The sequence below is a fragment of the Chlamydotis macqueenii genome, chromosome 6 (genome assembly GCF_036417535.1).
Source record: "Chlamydotis macqueenii isolate bChlMac1 chromosome 6, bChlMac1.mat, whole genome shotgun sequence".
Lineage (NCBI taxonomy): Eukaryota > Metazoa > Chordata > Aves > Otidiformes > Otididae > Chlamydotis > Chlamydotis macqueenii.
This window is the reverse complement of record NC_141561.1, coordinates 14,921,793-14,943,716: the sequence shown is the minus strand read 5'-3', so window position 1 is coordinate 14,943,716 and position 21,924 is coordinate 14,921,793. Positions and strand designations below refer to the sequence as shown.

The following is a 21,924-nucleotide window of genomic DNA, read 5'->3' as shown; positions in this document are numbered from 1 at the left end:
TCCTTCTCCGTTAAAGATGTTTGAAATGTGTCTACTTGTTCAAACTCATTGGGTTTGGAGGAAAATGTAGATGAACACCCACAACATAACTCGCTTAGGTCTCCTTTCCTTTGAAGACTCAGTTGAAACATTATAAAACTGCATTTAGCTTTCACTTCGCATTGGTTTGTATAATCTAGTGGTGCACTGTCCTGCAATCTCAGACTGCAACCACAATGGTCTGCCAGTGTAACACATTCTACTCTGCTTGAGCAGCAGCTCACTGAAAAGTGAAATGCGGAGTATCAACAGAGCCAAGCACCAGTAAAACCAGATACTTTTGATGCTCATGTGCAAATCCCACCAAAGTGCTTCTGATAGCCAAACATTGAAGAAAAGAGAGATTAACAAGCACAGACAGGCCTTTCTATACAAATCTAAACAAATCACATTCATAAACCAGTATTTACATAAAGATCTTTCCGAAGAAATCCCCTTACAGCTATGATTTTTGAAAGTGAATAGTGACCCTATGGATATTAAGGGTCCAAGTGAATAATCACACTGTCTGGAAATCATGCAACCAAAAAAAGCCCAACACTTACACCAAAAAGTAATTTCTGAATTTTTTTTTGTTTCTTTTGTTTCAAGACTCCTGACAGTTCCTTTCTATTCATTGTCTTTTAAGTGAAGGTTTTACAGGGATATTTCGGACACTACTTCAGACACAGTAGCCTATTACACCAAGACATTTCTTGTCTACTTCCATTATTTGTAATTTCTGAACTACTTGAGGTTAAAATATGTTATTTTTTTTCTTTTTTTTTTTTTTTTTTTTTTTTAGAGAAAGGGCAACAACTCCTATCAGTGAGGGGTCCAGAAGGGAGAGAGGATGAAGCAGAGTTTTCACATGCATTTTCAAAGTGTTTCACATTGTACTTTCAACACTCATCTGGCATTTCTGTTCCCTCCAACACAAGTATGGAATTAATTGGAAAGTTCACCAACTAGCTCTCAACTGCTGGAGAGTCTCTGAAGGTCCAGAGAATGGGAGAAGGTTAGGAGGTGGCCTTTGCAAATTCATGAGGCATTGGGGCACAACAAAGTTCTGAACCCGAGGAAGACTTTAAATGTTCTTGCTGTAAGTCTAAAACTTCCTGTGGAGACTGAACCAAAACCTAGAGAAGCCAAAGGAAGTTTTCCACTGACTTTATAAAGCTTGGGACCAAATGTGAAAGAAAGTTGAAGCACATACAGATACTCTGTTTCATAAAAAAAATGCAAGTCTCTTTGATTATACAGTTTTCTTGTTCTTTAGCTGTCTGTACCTGAATTTTGCTGTCTATGCCTGAATTTTCTGCTCTGACGTATACCCATGCACCAACCTCCTACAGCCTTTATTCATGCAATGCTCCAACTGAATAAATTTAAATTTTTAAACAAATAAAATGACAAGATTTGGCATTCAACAACAGAGATTGTTTGAAGACAACCCATCCCAGCAACCTGCTTCAGCCAGCTATCTTGTATTTGGTTCAAGTAAGAAATATAAGATTAAATCAGAAGTCCAAATTCTAATTTGACTTTCATTCTCATTTGATCATACTCAAGCCATTCAAGCTTCCTCAGCTGTGAATCAGGGAAAACTTAAGCCTTTTTGCCCTACTTCCTATCCCCAGCTCTCACACAGACACTACTATACATGTTAAAATTATTACCATTCTTCTCTATCTGCATCACAGTTGCAAAAATATCTCATATCCAGACAACTTTCTTCCAGTCCACATGCACACTGTTGAATGCCCGGAAGAGATCCTCCCCAGTAAAGATGCTTTTCATTGGCACGGCCAACCCACCAAGCAAATGGCATTCCATCTGGATGAAAGGGAAAGAGAGGGGGGAAAAAAAGAGAAAAGAGAAAAAGAGAGAGAAAGAGAACTTGATAAGCAAATTGGATTCTCCTGAGAATGAAAAAGAGAATGGAGGTGGACATGTTAAATAATACTGAAAGAAAAGATGCGAACTACAGATGAAGTAACAAACTATAAACTTTGCCCAAGTTCCATTCTTTGGAATACATATTGTGAAAGCAACAACTCTATGGTAATCCCTTTTGGTTTGAGGAGCAGATGTTTTCCCCATAGGGCTCATGTGCCAATCACTCATGAGAACCTTGGTGCATTTCAGCTGCAAAGACTTTTGAAGTGCGAATCCAACACCACTGTCTGCACCCGCTGTGTCCAGTGTTTTTGTGTGAAGCTAAAGGGGAGATCTGATCACTGAAGAAATCTGAAAACAATTCACCTGCCATGACTCACGCTTCAGAGCTGTCTTGAACCACCCAGTACTGGTCAAGGACCTCTTGCAGAGTCTACCTATTATGAAGGAGACTCTGGCTCTTAGATCGGGATTTTTTACCTTAAGACTCATATAGAGAGAGTAAAAATCTTCAGAAATAACACGCAAACTGACTTAGTACTATGGGCTTAACACAGTTCCTCTCAAAACCAAGATGAAAATTTCTATCGGTTTCTAAGAGAGCAGGACTAGGGATTTTAATGTGCTCTCCAAGGGTAGAATCTGCAAACGCAAAGCTCTGTAAGATATGAAAACATCCTAGATTAAGGACCCAGGTAGGAGATAAGTGGTGAAGATTTCCCTACTTGGGAATTAATTTGTCTCTGCGAAATTATTGTCTAGGTGCTCTAAGATCTATGTATTTATATAAACCAAGATAGTTTTTGTTTACATTTCATAATCCATTATCCATTCAGCATTAAATATTAATAGTCAGGTACAGTAGGCAGATTCAGATGTAATGAAATCCATGGATTAACATTTTGCTAAGACTAACTTTGTCTTCCAGCTCGGATAACTTTTTCATTGACTTCTTAATCCTTAAATCAAGAAATGTAATCAGTTACACATACAGGTAGATGGCAAAATTAAGCAAAACTGACATATCAAGGCTTTTTGATCAAAAGAGCTTGGAAAAATAAACTGCCCTGCTAATGTGGAAAAATGTATCCATTTCTTCTTCTGCTCTACTAACATTATTAGTAGGGAGTATTCCTCATCACACAAAGCAAGAAAGTCTAAAATATGAAATGCAATCAAGGTTAACTGTAGAGTGTAAGGGACTAATTAAAATAAGTTTTAGAATCGCTTGGCAAAATTAATTCATATTTGTTTTCTTCTAAGCTTAGACTGCTGAACTGTAAATTCATGAAAAAAGGAAAATAAAATAAGGAAGAGCAACTCCATTCTCATGATACCAACAATTAAGACATGACAAGTTTGATTAATACCCAGTGGTACTCATTAGAAAAGTACAATTCAAGAATATCTAAGGATTCATCTTACAAAAAAAACCGCGCACACTCATTTTAGATCTCGTATTATTGTCAACACATTCAGTTTTTCTTTCTTTTCAGCTGATTTTCTTGCAGAAGTTGATTGCTGTGGCCAGTGAAACAGGTCTATAATATATTCTTGGGAAATTACTCGGTAAAGCTTGAAATAGTAATGTTAATTGAATAAAAGGGTAATTTGTCTAGGAGTTGAAACAGATATTATACAGAAGTGCTTAATCTAATTTTAAGAGTGCCTGTTCTGGAAAAAAATATTTAGATAAAGATAAATCCTTCAGACCATCAGCAAATAATGGTATTCGTTAATCAAATTCAACCTGTGTCTTAGAATCTTTCGGCAGAAATCATTGTATACTTAAACATAACAGTGAAATAAGCAATCATTCACGGGAATTAAGAATGAATAGTTTTCTGATGTCTTTTCGAGATCTGTTATTTGTTTTATCAAGCAATATCAAGCAAACACATACACATTCAGATCTACAGTACAGACTGGGGAAGTGGTAGAAGCACCACAGTTTGACTCATTTATGACTAAATTAAATAAAGTGCTAAAAACCAGAGCATTCCACATTATAAGGAACAATCTTAGATTGTCAAGGGAACAGACTATAAAAAACCCAGTGTTTTTTCAAAAATTCTATTTATTAGGCACAGCTCTGACACCCTTTCCTCAAAATGAGTAAATTCTTTCTCCTTAACTAGTCCCTTAGAAATCAATTGTAATATTAAGGAAAATTATGCCTTGATTCTGCAAAACTCTTCCACATGCTTAATTTTTAACACCTGAGTAATCACAAAGCTATTCAGAAAAGCTCTTAAATGTGAAGTACTTCAACAACGTCCAAAGTGTTTAGGAATTACTGAAACATATATTGTGTGTCATACACCTGTAATGCTGAAGTAATGCAAGATTTCACTAGCAATGCCAATCAATCCATCCCTGGGTTCTTTCCAGAAAGTTTACACTGTTATACCTTGGCAGGACTGGAAGATGCCTTGCATTGAGATTGAGTTTGGCCAATAGATGTTGATTAATATACTTTCTTCTAAGTCTGTAGATTTGTTGCAATATCTTAACTTGTGTAATCATGGCATTATCATTTTTTTTCAAAGCATTATCAATTCTCCACCACCTCAAAAGGAATTAATCTCCTTTCTGTGGCAAAGCCAGAGACTAAATCCATAACATTAATCAAGAAGTTAACAAGACCCCCAAAAAACTAATGGTCAGTAGAATTCCACTTTAAAATTTCTAAGCTAAAGATTCATTTAATAAGAAGTACTACTAATTCTTCATTCTGTGCTTACATAGTACCTAGTAATACATTATTTAGTCAAAAAGGTAGTCAAAAGTCTACTGCACAAATAAAAGTATTATTTTCCATGCATTTTTATCTATTTAGAATTGAAAAAAATCCGCTATACTATATTTATTAAGGTTGTCTTTCAACTTTATACTATGGCTCTGCAGGAGAATGTGTGAAAGAAATCCCAAAGCAAGCAAAGTAAACAAGCCCCAATTGACTGAATTCACCAGTAAAAGAACTAGAGACTAGTCAGTTTCTTTCAAGTGATTTCTCCCTCTATTGCTCAAGCTGCCTTTGGAAGGTTTTAATTTTGATAACAAAATCCTCAAAAATGGCAATTTTTTTTTTTCCCCCTGCAGAGGGCAATAATCCTTTCTGTGATTATGCTGTCCAGAAGGCTCTACAAACAGCTGTGATACTTACATCACTGTTTTTACCATAATTTAATACGGTATTGAATAAAAGAACTGAGCAGACAGACAATTTTGTATCAAACCAAGTACTGCTGCTTGTTCACATTGCCAGGCACAGGCTGCAGAAAGCAAGCTTGGCATAGGTCTTCTGAAAGGAAAGAATAAGGGGTCTCATTGTCAGTTGACCTGTCTCCATAGGCTGGTTCTTTGTATCCAAATAGCCAAGTAAGACTTTGGAAACCCTGGCATATGCAATACTGAAACATGTAGACAAGAACGCAGTTTTTCTCCATCCAGCAAGGCACGGATAGTGAGTTCCTTTCAAGTGTCAGCTCTTCAGCAGATCTCCAGTACCTGCTCTATCAATGTGCTTAACTAAACTGTTCGTTATTAGTTCTCTGTATGAAATCTGTTTCAGCAGAAACAAGACTGGTGCAGACTGGACAGTTCAAAAGCAGAGAGGCTGAGGACTATGAAGAGAATAGCAGACACATGGAGGTTGTTTCCAATGATCCTTAGAAGGAGAGGCAGATTGAGCTCAAATTCACCTGCAATGCGTATCTGGCTCTTCTAGTGACAAGAATGGCTGAACACTTACTCTATCAGCTTACAAGAAAATATCTGTCCTTTTAAATCTCCCTTGTACTGATAGTTCTCTCATTTTCTATGTTAGAAGGCATTGACATTGCTAGCAATGCAAGTTATTTTTAAAGGTTTCAGTCTTTCTCATGTTTTAAGTGGCAGATAATTTTTTCAAAAATTATTTGTATAGGCACTCAGAAGCTGGAGGAGGGGGAGAAGCAGCATATTGCAACAGCATTTAGGACTAAATTACTATGTATGTAAATCCCAAGCAACTTCTGTGGACTCAGTTTACCTTTACATAGGCAGAAAGTCTTAGCACTGGCTTTTATGTTTATATAGCATGAGTTAAAATAAAGCCATGCATTTTTAACAGTATTATATTTAAAATATTTGTCAAGATTTGTCTGCATGATTTGCCAAGTGATTCTTGTTATTGCAACAAACAAAAACCTAATTATGGAAATAACAAGATAAACTGGATCCCTTGTTAAACTCCTGTTCTGTATAAACCTAAAGTCTGACCCAGCAATTACATACTCCTAACACAGGTAAGGCTTTTGGGGTACCCAAGTTATTTAAACAGGTCAGTTAAAGGTCTTTTCCATTACCACAGTAAGTAAATTTCTTTGTATCTCTCTGTTGAAACACTGAAATTCTATTACATTGAAATAGCATTCTCTTGGCAGTCTTCATGTTTGTTTTTTTCTCCAAAATCAAATTGAGTTAAGCAGAACCGAATTTCTTAAACCTTACATCTACACATCTGATTGATGAAAATGTACATTAATTTACATCTATGCAGTTTTCTCATAAAAGGAAGGATTCATATATCAAGAGACAGTGAAAACTGGGAAAATATTGATTGTAGAATTGTATAAAGCAAAGTCAATTCTTTGCTTTTAACTACTAAAAAATTTGAAATATCTGTTTGCAATAACCACTTCAATAATATCAAATCCTACAAATGGGTCACCTGATACATTGAACATTACATGAAACAAGCAGTTAGCAGATTTTTTTTATATACATATATGTATCTTTATAAATACACACACATATGTATATGAAGCAATTTCAGCCTGAATAACTGAATCCAGAGGCCAATCCAGAGTACAAGTTATTATCTCAGCTAATCCATTTTTTTAAATCTCTTGAAAAAATTGAGAAAAGGATAAAAGTGAGAATAAGGGAAAACTGTGACAATATTTTTGTAAGAGTTTACAAAGGTCTTATTTTCCCATGCTTGAATTTTTTCCATCACAACATTTTTTTAGCCTTCGTTATCAGAATTTTAAACATTAAATTGAAGTAAAACCAAATTATTTCCCTCCAGCCTTTTCAACAGAAAAAAAAATGCACCTTTGATAAACCAAATAAAAAAGTGTTTATAGTAATTATGGACAAAATTATGCACAAATTAGAGAAATATTTAGTATTTAGTGGATAACACAGAATTAACATATTCTTAGAGGCTGTTTGTTCAGTGAAGAGGTCTATGGTGTTAATGACTCAGAATCTGCATTGGTTTAAGTGACAGCTCACAGCTCTGGTAGAATACACTAATAACACAAAACGGAGTGAACTCAGGCTGTGCTACATTAACCAGTATGTGCTACCCATTCTTTGAAGCTGATGCTGAGATTTAACAGTGAAAAAAGTTGCTTTTTGCTTTACAATCCCCAGTGAGGGTCTCATGATTCTGCCCAGCCAGAGGGACGCAACATCCGCCCTCTGAAGTGGCAGGCTCTCTGTGCTTTACAAACAAAATCCTGTTTTTAACTCAAGATCAGCTTATCTTAGACAAAATGAATACATGGAATATAAGAGAAAAAATGAGAACCCCCAATGACATGGTTTCTTTGAACATTATTCACTGAGTGAGCCACCAAATCGTCCAGTTGTTTTTCTACCATACTTCTCTGCTTTCATGTGGAGACATACCTGTCATGCCTGGCTCTTCTCTTTTCAGTACAGCCATAATGACCATCTACACTTCCTCCCTTTTACCCAAAACCTTCCCCATGCCAGCTGTGCAAATCAGTTTCATTGTCCTTTTTCTTTCTTCAAAGTGTAACCCACATACCACTACCCTAATTTTCAGAGACAACAAACACGATTGCATTGGAAGTCATGGCTGGTCAAGCACTGCAGCAAGACAGATGCCGTTCTGTACTACATAGCAACACTGCTGGTCAGTGTTACTAAGATTTGCACTGAATTTTATTTCAGCTTCTGGTCAGATCCTGTAACCCTTATTCAGAGCAGCTATCCAAAAGTGAAGTATTCCTGCCAATGTCAGTGGACCTGCTCCCTGAGCAAATTTACTTAGTCACAGTCTGTCCCTCATTTTAAAATGACTTTGTTAAGTGTGGTTAGGAAAAGGGGAAGGAAAGGCAGTACTTTGCTGGCATTTTCTTTCTCATTTTTCAGCTTTGCTGCCAAGGTGCACTGCTTTCACACAGAGTCTCAGGCTGAAGTAACTGCTTGAAAAAGAAAAGGAAAAAAAAATGCAGCAGCATTTGTCTGCATCTCTTCCTCTTAAGCAGAGGAACTGCATCTCCCTCTGGAGCACTGTGTGCTCTGTTCTTCCTGGAGTTGTTAAGATATTCTCACAGATGAGAATGGGCAGAGAGAAGGTAAATAAACATGGACCTTTGCTTCTTCTAGATTTAACATGAGGCTAATGAGCAGAACTGCTGAGCTGCAATGGCAGAGTTGTGCCATCACACGCTAACAGTGCTTCAGGAAAAGCAAAATCATCATCAACCCTTTAAGAGACAGATTTGAGGATGAGCATAATTATTTCAGACCCAAACATTTTATATGCTGAGGAAGACTGAATCTACATTCAAACTAAAATTTTATGCCTCGTGAATGTCTCTGCTGAAGGCCAAAGAAGGATTGTGAGTACTTGCATTCTCCTTTGCCAGCTCAGGCTGGGTTGTTTTCTCAATAAATTTCTGGCCAAGTGACAAGTTTCCTGAAAGATGCAAGTGGGACTCCAGCCAGCAACAGAAACTAAGGGAACAGCTGAAGGCATCCAGGTTAGGAATAAAAAGCAACAACAACAACAACCCAACTCAAAACCAAAAATGCAGAGAAGAAGCTTTTAGGGATAAATGACAAAACAGATAAAATATCAGCCCCATTTTCAGGAGTTTTGGTGAAGATGGATATCCATCCAACACTGTTGAAACAAACAAACAAACAAAAAACTTATTCCCTTTATCTCCTGCATTCCAGCCCAGTTTAACTTCAAATCTGTCCCTCTTGCTTTCAACTCCTTTTCCTTTCCCATTTTCTCTGTTTAACATAATTCCTCCAGGTAAATCCAGAAAAACAAGCCCTGCATTGACTTAATGGATAGGCCTATGACCTTGATGCATGTCCTGCGACATCTTTACTCTGTGCTGGGACCAGAAACCCATCGGTGGCCTGGATTCAACTGCAAGTGAACAACGACCACAAATAAGTCACAGTGGGCTCCAGCATAACCCTGCCCTGGGAGAAGCAGGTCCTGCTCAGCAGATGTTTGGACTATTTTTCCTATGTCATAGGTATAGCCAGGAAGAGTAATAGCAATAAGATGATGCCATCATTTGTAGCCCTCACACTGCTCATTCAGCTCTTATCTGTTCATTCTCATCCTCTTCCACCAGTAGCATCTCATCCATTTCCACTGGAAGGCCATCTCCTGCAGTGGCTCGATACACCACCCAGGACAATGGTCTTTCATTCTTAATCAATTCTTCTGCATAAGTATAAAAATAGTTAGTTAAAGAGTAACAAGTGCTGAATTACTGGATTAATAAACAGAAGATAAACCATATTATGTCATTCCAGTTCTTGTGAAAATGCCATGGGCTACTGAAGGTTCATGTGATTGAGACCTGTGGTTCTCTGTATCTGCAGCAGATCAATGCTCCTCAGTGGCTCTCTAGAGCTTGAGGAAGACAACAGGAGTGACATGTATGCGGCTAGTAACACAGCCCAATCTCTCAAAGGTCCTACTGCAGTCTTGCCCACGTTATCTTACGAGCTCACCAGTTGAGACAGTCTGGTTTTAGATCACCACATACCACATGGACTGGAAGAAAACATGGGGGAGACGAGCTTTCTTTTTCAAGTGTTCTGTACTGGATGCGAAAGGGGTACAGGGTAAAGAGAGATTACTGAACTAATGCACCTTATAAACTACTGTAAAGTGAAAGAAGCAGCTTATCACAGTGGTTTTTTTCTTAAATGTTATTTCAGTTTTGATAGAGGAAAGCAATTTCAGAGCCTAGACATAACATTGCAGAGGACAGAGGGGAATAGTTGAAGTGTCAAAGATTATGAGTGGTGCATCAAACTGTAAACCAATCATTTAATCACAAGAAAACTTAGTATTAAACTATTATTCATGGAAACGTTGAAATGAGACAACAGCTTTTACAGAACTGTAAAAAATACATTATGACCAGCTGTCCCAGGAAAGACTGCCAGGAAGCAACACTTTGCAGCTCATTCATTCACTATTATTTTCCTTGGATCGAATGGCCAGATCCAGCAACTGGTATAAAGGTATCTGGCTCCAGCAAAACCAGAGTAGTTGTGCTGATTTGCACTCACCAAGCATCAGGCTGTTCACAGGAGGACAGAATAGTTGAGGCTGCAGAGGACCTGTAGAGACTGTCTAGTCCAGCCTCTCACTTCAAGCTGTTCTGAAACAGATTCCAGTTGTAAGAATTCCTTAGACAAACTGTGGCTGTCACTGGGACAGGTAAAAGCACCATCTGCGGGTATGCAGCGAAAGAAATAAAGGCCTAAAGGATCTATTTTTAAAGGGGGTAAACACAGAACATTAATTACATATTTGATCCATTTATTCTTGAAAGATCCATCATAACAGCTCAAGATCTTGCGATAGGGCATGGATGAAGGGTAACAGAGGGATCCTACCTGCAGCACTTCGCACCTTGTGCACTCAATGTGGTGCAACGATGGAGCTGTACAGCAAAGCCCCCAGCTCTGCATAGCTGCTAGGCTCATGTACTCTCACCTGCCTATCAGCCTGAGCCCTTCATCAAGAGAGTCCACAAAACTCCAGGTCTACAGTCTGGCCTAATAGTAGTCAGGAAGCCAGGGGATAATTCAGACAAGGTTGCTCAAGTTTATGGACCCAAGTCAACTGGAGTAAAGTCAAGAGGTACTAATACAAGGTTTAATCCGATTCTTGCAGGAACCCATGGAAGGTTTGCTGGATCATGCCCACAGCAAAATGCAATTGGATAGACTAGAAAAATAAAATAGAGAAAATGGGGACATTTGGGACATTTAATAGGAGACTGGATAAGTTACAGAAAAACATGCTGTGGAAAGCAATCTTTGCTTGGTCCTTTGGGAGAAACTACATACACTAATAACAGTTCTTCTCCCTTTGCTTTATTTTGAAAAGTGTCTGAGTAAAAATGGAATTACCTTACTCAACAGAACTGTTTCCTGTATATGCAGTTTTAGCTACCAGCATTAATAATGAGAAAAGTATCCTTATTATTACTTTTTCCCTCCTGCTCACATTGCACCAATACAGTCCCTAGTGACTGAAATAGACTGCCTTCTGATTTGACAACCCTCCACAAAAGACAGATTAATTTTGTTCCCATTGTACTTGCAATGGCAGCTTCTAGGAATAATAAAAACTAGATTTGAGTATAGAGAATATTAGCAATATTGATTCATGAAGCAACGAGAACACACCTTGTCTTTCAGCTCCCAGGTTAACACAGCTGACAGTTAGAGAATAACATCTATTTACACAAAGTGAATCTGATGAGAAAGTCATTGGGACAATGTCATTTCCACAGACTGCCTTTTTGAAGTGTAACCACTAGCTGGTTCCTATAAGTAGCTGATAATAACTACTGGATTTCATAGCTTAGATTGATCTTAAAGAAATCAGAAAATATCTTCAGTAAATATGCTGAATTTCTGAACCCGAATAAAAATAGAAAAACAATATTAATGGAATGTAAATTGGAAGAGGTAATAACATATTGTTAATCACTTTGAAGCTGCAATCCTTAATTAAATAAATGAAGGGATTTTCTTAAAAATTATAATAGCACTCACAGATATTATTGGAATACTGCTTCTGGTTCCGAAACAGTCCTTCAGAAAATGAGATGTGAACATCTCAAGTTCCCTGTAAAATTAGTTGGGTAAATGAACATCTTCAATAAGAAGGAAATCTACTATCATTCCCCATGTAGCTTTATATAAAAAGCTAGAGGTTGTTTGGTTTTGTTTTTTTTTTTTAAAAAAAAAAAAGGGCAAAAAAGCAGTATGTTTAAATTTATACGAAATAGCTGAAAAAGTCGCTGTGGAGAGTATGCAACATATTTGCTGTACTCTAAAAGACAAGCATTGTAAACAACCAAAAAATGAAATGAACCCAGAAAAGAGTTAGAGAATAATCCAGGCACATTGCCAAATGTTATGCTAATTATGAGCCAACAAGGCAGCATGGACAAAGAGAGTAAAAACCATGCTCTTAGCCTCTCCTCCTACTCTTCTGTCACATCCCTACTGAACTGGAATCTCGCAGAGCCAGTTGAACTGGATTGTTTATTTTTTGCTCCCAAAACGTGTTAGTCGGCAAAAGACAACATTCAGTCGTACTTATTATGATCATAACAGCACACATCTGGATACACAGCACAGCAGTGGAGAAAGTCCAGTTTTAAGGGCTTTGTCAAAAAAAACTCATGGAACTGCATCCCAGTGTCTCCAAGAGGCTACAAGCATTACTGCAACTCATTAAACTTCTTTATGGTCTGATGTGTTACAACACATTACAGAGCAATGGTAAATAAATAACTGCTGATTTGACACTGCTTTCAACTGCTGAGCAATTCTGCTTTCCTCAATGTTACAATTAATGTCAGTAGTAAATGCCTTAAGTGGTGGAACTGGAAACTCGACTACAATATACAAAAGCAGTCAAGTTTCAACTTAAGGATATACCCAAACTGCAGCATGGCGTTGGTTCAGCTGTCCCTGTCTGCGGCTGCAATTACAGTTCTGTTGGTCAGAGCAGCAGGGGCATCATTTGTCATCCTAAGGAAGGCTGGAGTGCTGTGAAATTGGGCACTTTGGAAAAATGCAGCTGTAGCAGAACATATGTATAAGCAAGACCATGAAATGAACTGGCTCCAAGCCAGGGTGTAAGGAGAAAAACAAGAGAATACAAATGAAAAAATTCACAGAATACTGTACTCAGAAGATGCTCCTATGTATATATCCTGACCAGCTTTAAAGGTCAGGATGACAACAATCTGTCTTCTCTGTGGAACAGCTTAATCAATTTGCAGCTCTTTTCTTTGCCCTGTTAGCAATGAGTTTACATCTTTCAAATGGATCTTCTATTTAGCTTTTGCTATTTAATTGGTCTCAGGTTCCTGTATATCTCTCTATACAACTGTAGCAAACAAAGATATATGCATGAGAGTGTATATACATTCATTTACAGACTGTACTGGGTAGAATATGAACTGCCTAGTGATGCTCCATAGCTCTACTGTCACTAACAGAGATTATTATTCAGCTCAAGAGACAGTTTTCTGCTCCTGGAGCAGAAGGAAGAACTCAGCTGTAGCTTTTCCACTGCAGTGAATACTGGATCAAGCAAAGGCTGCAGAAGAATGACAATCATGCAACAACAAGATGCCACCAATCCTTCCTCTTTCTCCAAACACTGAATAGAACTGTGTGGAAACACAGACTCCTCCTCCCATCAAGCATGCATGCACACACACTGCAGAGTAGGGCTGGGCACATCAGTGGCCCTGGAAAACAGATCAGCATACGTCCAATATAAGAGTCAGCCACAAAGCTTAACAGTTTCCAGATACAGCACTTCTTGCCCTCTGGGCAAGATCAGGGCATCTTATCTCAATCCAGCAGCAGATGACCTGACCTCATTCATTGATTTCTTGGCTGTACTGGAGTACAACTCTTGACTCCTGATAGAACTCCAGTTGCCACATCACTTGTAAGGATCCCATAGGCTTCAGTGAGCAAATAAAATATTTTTTTTTGTTTTCTTTCTTCCCATGGAATATACAGTCAACAAGGTTACAGTCCTTATTTTCACAGTAATTAATATAGTGTTCATTGCATCTAATTTTCAGCACTTAACTGAGATAAATATAGCTATGTGCCTTCTGTATTTAATGGAAAGAGAAAGAACCACCATTCAGCCAACCTACAAGCTTCATGAAGTAAGACAACATCTTTATGCATAACATAACTTTTTACTATAGAAGCTTCACCACAGCTAATGAAAGATAAAACTTTCTTGTGGGCTGGATCAGGGCTGTGAATCAAAATGCCACAAGATCATCACATACATCAGCATCTTTCCTTCCAAAGGTAATGCTCCTTAATTGAACATACCTTCCTCAAGACACGTATAACCTACTACAAATCCTGTCTACTACTGGTTTGGAGAGATGTAGGCATCTCCCTCACGCAGTGATGCGTGGGTGGAAACAATACAACTAAGGCAAGTAAGCCTCTCTAAGACTGGTGTAAAGTTTTGGCAAGGTACGCATTAACATATGTAGTTAGAGTTCTCCAAAAGCTATGCAAAAAGTAACTGAGCTCAAGCACTTCCATTTAACTGTCTACATCATTTACTTGCTCTCTTTTCAAGATATGGAGCCCCAGGGGGACAGGGGTCAGAGGAAATGAAGTCACAGACAAGATCAGATCCAAGACTCGTATTCTAGAGCTAGTTCCAGACTGGACAAAATTGGAATACCTGAGGGGCAAACTACTATGAGAGATCCTCCCTCCAACTTCTGTCTATACATGCACCTGCATGCATGTGCACACCTCCATAATGGAAGCTTTTCCACGTAGATTTATGTTAAGGAATTAATATGTTACACATTTATGGCTGTAATACACTCCTAAGGATCATGTTTTTTTCTCACATCTGAAGAACAGAATAAATGCAAAGGTAAACATTACCCTGAGGTATGCTTCATTTTAGAACATTTCATTATTTCATGCAGAAACAATCAGCAACATGCAACCTCTTGTAAAGAAAAGTGACAATTTTCTGCCCCTCCCCTCATCTCAGTGTTGCTTTTTTCCCCCTTCCCTTACCCTCAGACAAATGAGATTTCGAATGCTGATGCTGTGTTGTGTATTTTCTTCCACTCACATGTTACTGGTCAAGACATCGTGCAGAAGCCCAGAGATTCAGGTAAGATGTAGCTGTATTACGCCGTAAATTCAGAGATACAGAAAACTGATGTGTGCAAAGGAAGTAACCCCCTAATACAGGAAGAAAAGTATTGTCTGAATTTGAGCTTCTTTTCTCTTCCACATTATGAGTAAAGGTTTTAACCGTACAGCTTTACTTTTAAGTAAAAATATTTTTTTAAATAAAAAACTCCCAAACAGCTGGTCTACTTAACACTACTATGTAAACATCTGTTCACATTCATGCATGCAAATAAGTACATCAGCTAGCAGGTCTCTTAGGCTCAGATTAGTCTTTATCAAGTCCTCCCAGAAACCACTGGGGTGGAGGCCAACAATTATGTGAAGGGGGAAAAAAGGGAATTTTTAAGCTTTTTTTTTTTTGAGAATCGATCCTTGGAGAAAAGATAGATAACAGAGAATAGCAAAAAACTCAACTCCCATGTTTTCTATTTTTCAGTATATTTGCTTTAATGAAAGTTTTCTTTCCTCTCTCTCTATGGCTGTTTTCTGCTTCATCACTTACGTTAGCGGCTTGCTATATAAACGGACATTGTGTCAAATTTTTATTCCACTTTACTCAAATCATCTTTTGAAAGTGCCAGTGATCCCAGGCCTGCTCCTGCTGAACGAAATGGGATTCTTGACATTGACGTGAATGGAAATAGGATTAGGCCACCTGTACGCCTCATTAGATACGTGATTCTATAGCACCCTCTAAAATTCTGCTGAACTCTCCCTTTGAAACAAATAAAGCAGGTAAACTCAAAGGCCATGAAATGTCACTATTACATTTAGACACTTAAGCTGAAGTACCTGATGAATTAGCCATCTTCTTGCCAGACATCTTAGAAAACTGCAGCCCCCAAGGGATTTCCCTTGGCCGTTACCACTTATTGCAAAGTCAAAGAGAGAAAGCTAAGGTTATTGTTTTGCCTGTGGAATCAAAATATGCTGAGAAAGCATGTTATTCCCTAGACTTACAGGTTTATTACATTTCTAATTCACACCTAAGGTCACTACATGTCAAGTGAGTATTCATTTTGCTACCATGGCTACTGTCATCATTTTAACTCTAATGCTAAACAGTCCAAGACTGGAACAATATTGTTTTAGAAACAACATCACTTAGTGCTTACAGCAGAAGACTGGCCTCCTGATTAAAGACGGAAAATTAAATGTTCTGGTTCCAGATTCGAGTTTGTCAGACTCTCCAAAATCAGATAAGTTAGTAAATTGCTGTGGACCTTCATTTTCACACCAGAAAGCCAAAAAAAAAAAAAAAAAAAAAAAAGCAAGCTCCAAATAAATAAAATAAACAAAGCCAGTACAGCAACAACTGTCTTCCTTCTCTATTGAGAAAGGTTCATAAATTAATTCATCCTTGATCAAATTTTATTTAGCATTTAAAACTACAAGATGAGGTCTGAAATCAGTTTCTTTTGGCCAGATATGATTATGCCACAACGATGATGCTTCCCTCTGCATAATGCATAAATGTGAATTTGACCACACAATTGTCATTTCTTGTCATTTAAGTAGTCTTACAGTTAAGCAGTCATAATTGTCCTTTGGGTGTTATCTTAAATACATTAAAAATGAAATTGAATGCTTTCAACACATTATAGCTGGGACACTTTTTCAACGCTAATTTCTATGTCTGTGAATTATTCATAATACACTTCAAACAAGCTCTTCTGGATAAGGTAATTGACCTTGTCTGCATGAAGCACCTAGTACCTTGCCTTGGGATAATTAAATCTATGATGTGGTCCATTATTTAAGGGTAATGTCTTTTCATTAGGTTAGGCAATATTTTATCACTCAACTAGTCTCCTAATTCTGCATTTAGTGCATTCAAGTTTTCACTATTTTGTCATGGGTTACACTCATCAGAGCAATATCTCACATCAAGTAGCTTGGTATAACAATAAAACAGCATCCTCTCGATAAATGGAAGCAGGACTTCGAGGACTAAAATTTCAGTATTTACCTCTGTATTTGGAACCTCAGTTGGCTGTGCTGGTTTTTTCTGTGGGTGAAAGTAATCAAGTGTGTCTATTCAGTAAAAATTAGTGTCAGGTCAAAACCCAAGTGCAAATAACATACTAGGTAGGTGTTAGGAGCTATACAAATTCACATACTACTCAGTGAAAATAGTTATATGCTGTTGAAAGGTATGCTAAAACAGATGTATTGAATTCCATTATCTAAATTAGCTCAGGTACTTCTATAGAGTTTCATTTTGCTGTGCAGAGAAACCCTTGGCTGGCTTGCCATCCCAGGATGCAATTAGCCATGCTGGCTGTTGCCCAGGCTAGCTCTGAACCATTTCAGTCTTCCCTGTAACATATTACTAGGACTCAATTCCCCACTATATATTCCTGCAAAAGATGTTGCTCAGTGAAGACCAAAGTAACTGATTTTTTTTTTTGCATATGCATGGAGTGAAAACTTCTGACAGAGAAAGCAACAGTTGAGCACCCAACTGTCTCCTGTACTCGAACCACTTTCACCCAGTTTAGCAAAATGAAGCAGCTCTGAATCAATTTTAGTCAGTCACTAACAAAGTCCTCCTGCATGGGTAAACTCTTGAGTGGCACAGCAATCTGAAGAAGCTCCTGCATCAATCCCTTTCCTGGCTCTGAAAAATGGCCAGAGATGGTGTTCTAATTTATATTGCACCACTTCAGTAACCAGGCTTAAAAGACGCTTCTCCACCCACCTCCGTTTCAATTGTGTAGCGTATACCTGCCTATTCTACCACAGGAACACAGCACTGGCTTTTACAATCCAACAGTGCTGAAATGTTTAGACTCTGATTGCAAATACTGCATAAACAAGCTATGGATGACCTTGTTAGCTTCTCTACATATCTGAATTTTTACAATGTTTCTGTGTTTTGCATTTGTTTTACACTAAGGTGGAATTTAATGAACAATACAGTAACTAAGGAGTTAATCCACTATGTCACTTGCCTAAATCACTATAAATACACAGAATCCAATGGAACTGATCCTGCATATCTTTGATCTTTGTATTGTTTCAGTTGAATCATTCAATACTGTAGCTTCTCTTGAGCAGTCCATTAATAGAACATTACGATTATGTTAGCTATTCAGAGCTTTTTAATCATGTTATGCAAACACAGTTCAGTATATGAACTGTTTATCTTGATTAGATATTGTTTGAGTGTACAGTTAAAATTACGAAGCACTGTTTTAGAGCAGAAATAAAGACAAGGGCATCAAAAAGACTTCAAGGTGTTAGAGTGAACACTTACTCTGAAGATCTTTGGCTGAATTCCTATTTGCATGAATATTCATGAACAATCTGTCCATGCCTCAAGAACATTTCTGCAAACAGAAAAATCTCAGTATTGTGGTCCAGAAAAATATTAAAAAGGATTATGAAAATTACCAAAGTGAAATCGAAATGAAATTCCAGTAGGAAAGGAAAGAAATAGCTGCCTTTTATCATTTTCAATCAGCTAAAAGAAACTAGCCAAGGAAAGTATTGTTCTAAGCAAGATTACCTGCAACTGGCCTGCCTGCTAAGTCATATTTCATAACGGTTGACTGCTTTCCATTGTGTAACCACAGTTGTGTACTATACATTGATAGCTCCTGTCACTATAATACAATTATGTTTACCCATTAGCTTCTGCTTTTGTGCCACAATCCAGCAACTACAATATTACAATGGTTCTAATGGTCTGTTTCACTTTGTTCATTTACCTATTAATTTTGGCAATGGCATATTTCATGGAACATAAATTTCATCCTCTGAAAACATGACAACCTGTAGTACAATGTGGCCAGACAGATTCTGGAGCTTTGTATGGAAGTAAAATGAATTGTCCAGGGTGACATTTTGGAAAGAACATACCTCCCTCTGGAGGCATCGGTTGTATCTAAGGTGATTACTTCAGCAGTAATAGGATGTAATTATTCACTCAATAAAATTCTGCCTCTATTAAGTAGGTACTTCTAATGTTCTGCAGATTGACTGGTGGCCCTAGCCTGTCTCATAGAGGCAGTAAACAAAATGCAACACTGAATCTCTTTGTCTGAATCCAGAACACAAATGTGCACTGGGAAGAAAGTGACCTAGAAAGCTGCTTTCAATTTGGAGGCTCCGGGAAACAGGATCCCAAAACAGAACCTGTGAAATGCTCACTGCCAGGAGGACCCTCAGCAATAGATGATAAAATGGCAAAACAAACAGGCAAAATTGACTTTCCATAGCCAGAGAAAAAGCCAAAGGGAGCTGAAACAGACTCTACTTCAGCAGAAGACAACTCGTCCTACAACCCCACCCTCTGCTGTAATGCTAGCGTTCAGTCATTAAGATCTCTCTCAGAGGAACAGGCCTCAAATGTCTGCCACACATCAAAATAGTTTCATCTGAATAAAATCTGAGAGCTTGAAATAATGGTTACAATGGAAGGTAAAGAAATGCTAATGTACAGAATGCTTTTAGCTCAATGGGGAAAATAATAACCAATGCTAACTTGCACCAGGCATGACAATGATGCATCTATCCCAATAAGTTAATTACACTCAATCTTTACTCTTCTTTTCCTCCTAACCTATCTGCAGATAACTACATAAACACATACTTTCCCAAAAAAAGAGCACTCTATCTACTTCAATAGACAATTTGATGGATTGCACTGACCTTTTGAATAAGCAGCTAAACAAAAAGTTAGTATTTAAATAAACATACCATGTAATTTACGTTACTTTTTCTTCAGTACCACTTTTCACATCTCTACTCACTTTTAAAAACATCCCATCATAGGCTTGGATTCATCAGTAAAACAAACCTGTCAGACCTTAATCAGGTTCAGTGATACAAAATTGAGAAAAAGAAGAGCCAGGAATTGTTATCATCTTTTATTTCCTACCAACAAGTGCTACCACCAACATTTTGATCGCATTGGATGAGGCAGCCTGAACAAAAAGAAGGATAGAAAATGACTACTCATCGCAGACTAAGCACTTTTCATGTGGTGTTGATGTTAATGTATTGGAATCATTACATGTTGTAATGACAGGTCATTTTAAACTTTTTTGCCAAACCAAAAATATAAGGAAGGGGGACATGGAACTAAGCATCCTGGATAAAGAAAGATGCAGCACATGAAACAGGCAAGCATTGACTTGAAAGAAATCTAGCACCGCAGCATGTGTCCAAAGATCTGTGAAAGACTGATGAGTACTGATGAAGTTCAGTTGAGTTTAGGTTGTATATTTTGTTTAAGTTTTTATTCCTGTGCTGAGGAGACAGATAGACATTTGCGTATCTGGCATGGTGAGAAAATAGTGCATCTGCATCTCATTTTAGTCCAAATTAAGATTTCCTCCTAGCATTAGGATACTTGAAGTCACCGGAATCAGTATAGTAGTCTCTAAATTGAACTGATTCTAGCAAGTTTTAGATATTAATCTCAATCTGATTTACTAGAGAAATGAGACATATTGGAACATGCTATGTGAATGTTTGTGTGTCCATTGTTCAAATAACTCATAAACTCATTGGCAAATTTTAACTACATTTGCCTGAAAAATATGTTCCTAAAGGTTTCATGTACTGCCTAAGCTGAAAACAGAGAGATCCTCCTAATATTGAGGCTAAGAAAAGGTCACAACACATTTTCAATCCCCAGTAGATATCAGATAATCCATACAGAAGCTCAACACTAAGGCACCGAACCATAGAGGGGAAAAAAGCATCATTTATTACTCCAACATTCCCTAAACTCCTGTTTTAGTAAAAATAATGTTGTAAACTGCCAAAAAAAACCCAGCAGCATAGATAAAATAACCAAAACTGCAGAATTGGGAGAGGATGTTGTTTACTAGGCAGAAGCACGAGAACATACAACATTTAAGCCTTTTGATCAGTTCCTGTTCAGAAAGATATCTACAGTAAGTTAGAAGTATCACCTTCAGTTGCATATCTCTCTGCCTGGAAGAACTTCTACCATCTAACTTCTGCATCTACCTTCGGCTGAACACATAACCGTAAGCTAGCTACAGCAAGACTACATGGATCCCATCCTAGAAATGGAAGACTGCTTCTAATAGAGGTCACTGCCAAAAACAAGGGTGCTGTTTCTCAATTACACAGAGTCCCTTCTTGCCTTTTACAAAGGAAGACAGCACACATATCTTACAACTACATCATATACATATCATCACAGGCATGACCAGGCAACAGGCAGAATAGTTGTAGTGGTCTCTGTCCTGTATGTGTGGGTAAGGACAGCTGTCTATTAACGGTGGGATGAATTCTAGCATTGAATGAGCATTACTGGAGACATACTTGGAAGATTACATTATGTCGAAGCCCTGCCGGCTGCACCTGGCTGTGTTCAGACCCATACTTACATTCAAGCCATCACGGCTAAGCTAGCACTTTCTGAATGCACTGCGCTGATTCTCGGGGGAGCTTATCTTTCCTTAAAATGTCTAGGAACAAGAAAGATGGGGCTGTTCATATAGAATCCACATGTCTAATAAAGAAAGTAGGTCTTACACCTCTCCCTTTACAATCAAACACTGCAGCAAAGCAAAATTCAAACACTGCCTGGGAAATGAAGAGAAAGAAATTTGCATTCTTAAGAGATACTTGAGACTGGTGATACTATTCCTGGGCTACAGCGCAGAAGCACAGCTTTCTCTCCTTAGCTGACTGAATATACCAAACATCCCATTATATGCCACCTGAATATACCATTATCTCCCTTGTAATTTGGTAGGTCCATGACAATTCACAGAATCAAGCCTTCCTTGCTGAATCACTGTAACTGTGTTAATCAGTTCACTAAAAAAAATAAATGTACCTCTAAGAGATGACATGTTCATTCTTCCACTACCAGCACAAGGGCTAGACACAAGAGGTACCTACATAAACGTTACAGAGATGTTCACCTGGGAGGAAATACTCTTTTACAGTTCTTTTTTTGTGGCTGGACAAACTTGGCTATTGGTTTTAGGGTGGTACTTT

The 21,924-nt window shown here is 37.9% G+C and overlaps 1 protein-coding gene across 1 annotated transcript in view; it reads right to left on the bottom strand.

Moving 5' to 3' along the window:
- Nucleotides 1-21,924, bottom strand: part of CNTNAP5 (contactin associated protein family member 5) — a 287,941-nt gene that overhangs the window by 55,109 nt on the left and 210,908 nt on the right. The window contains exon 14 of the mRNA XM_086750483.1: nt 1,698-1,854. Within this exon, the coding sequence (XP_086606609.1) occupies nt 1,698-1,854 (157 nt within the window). The remainder of the gene's footprint in view (nt 1-1,697; nt 1,855-21,924) is intronic.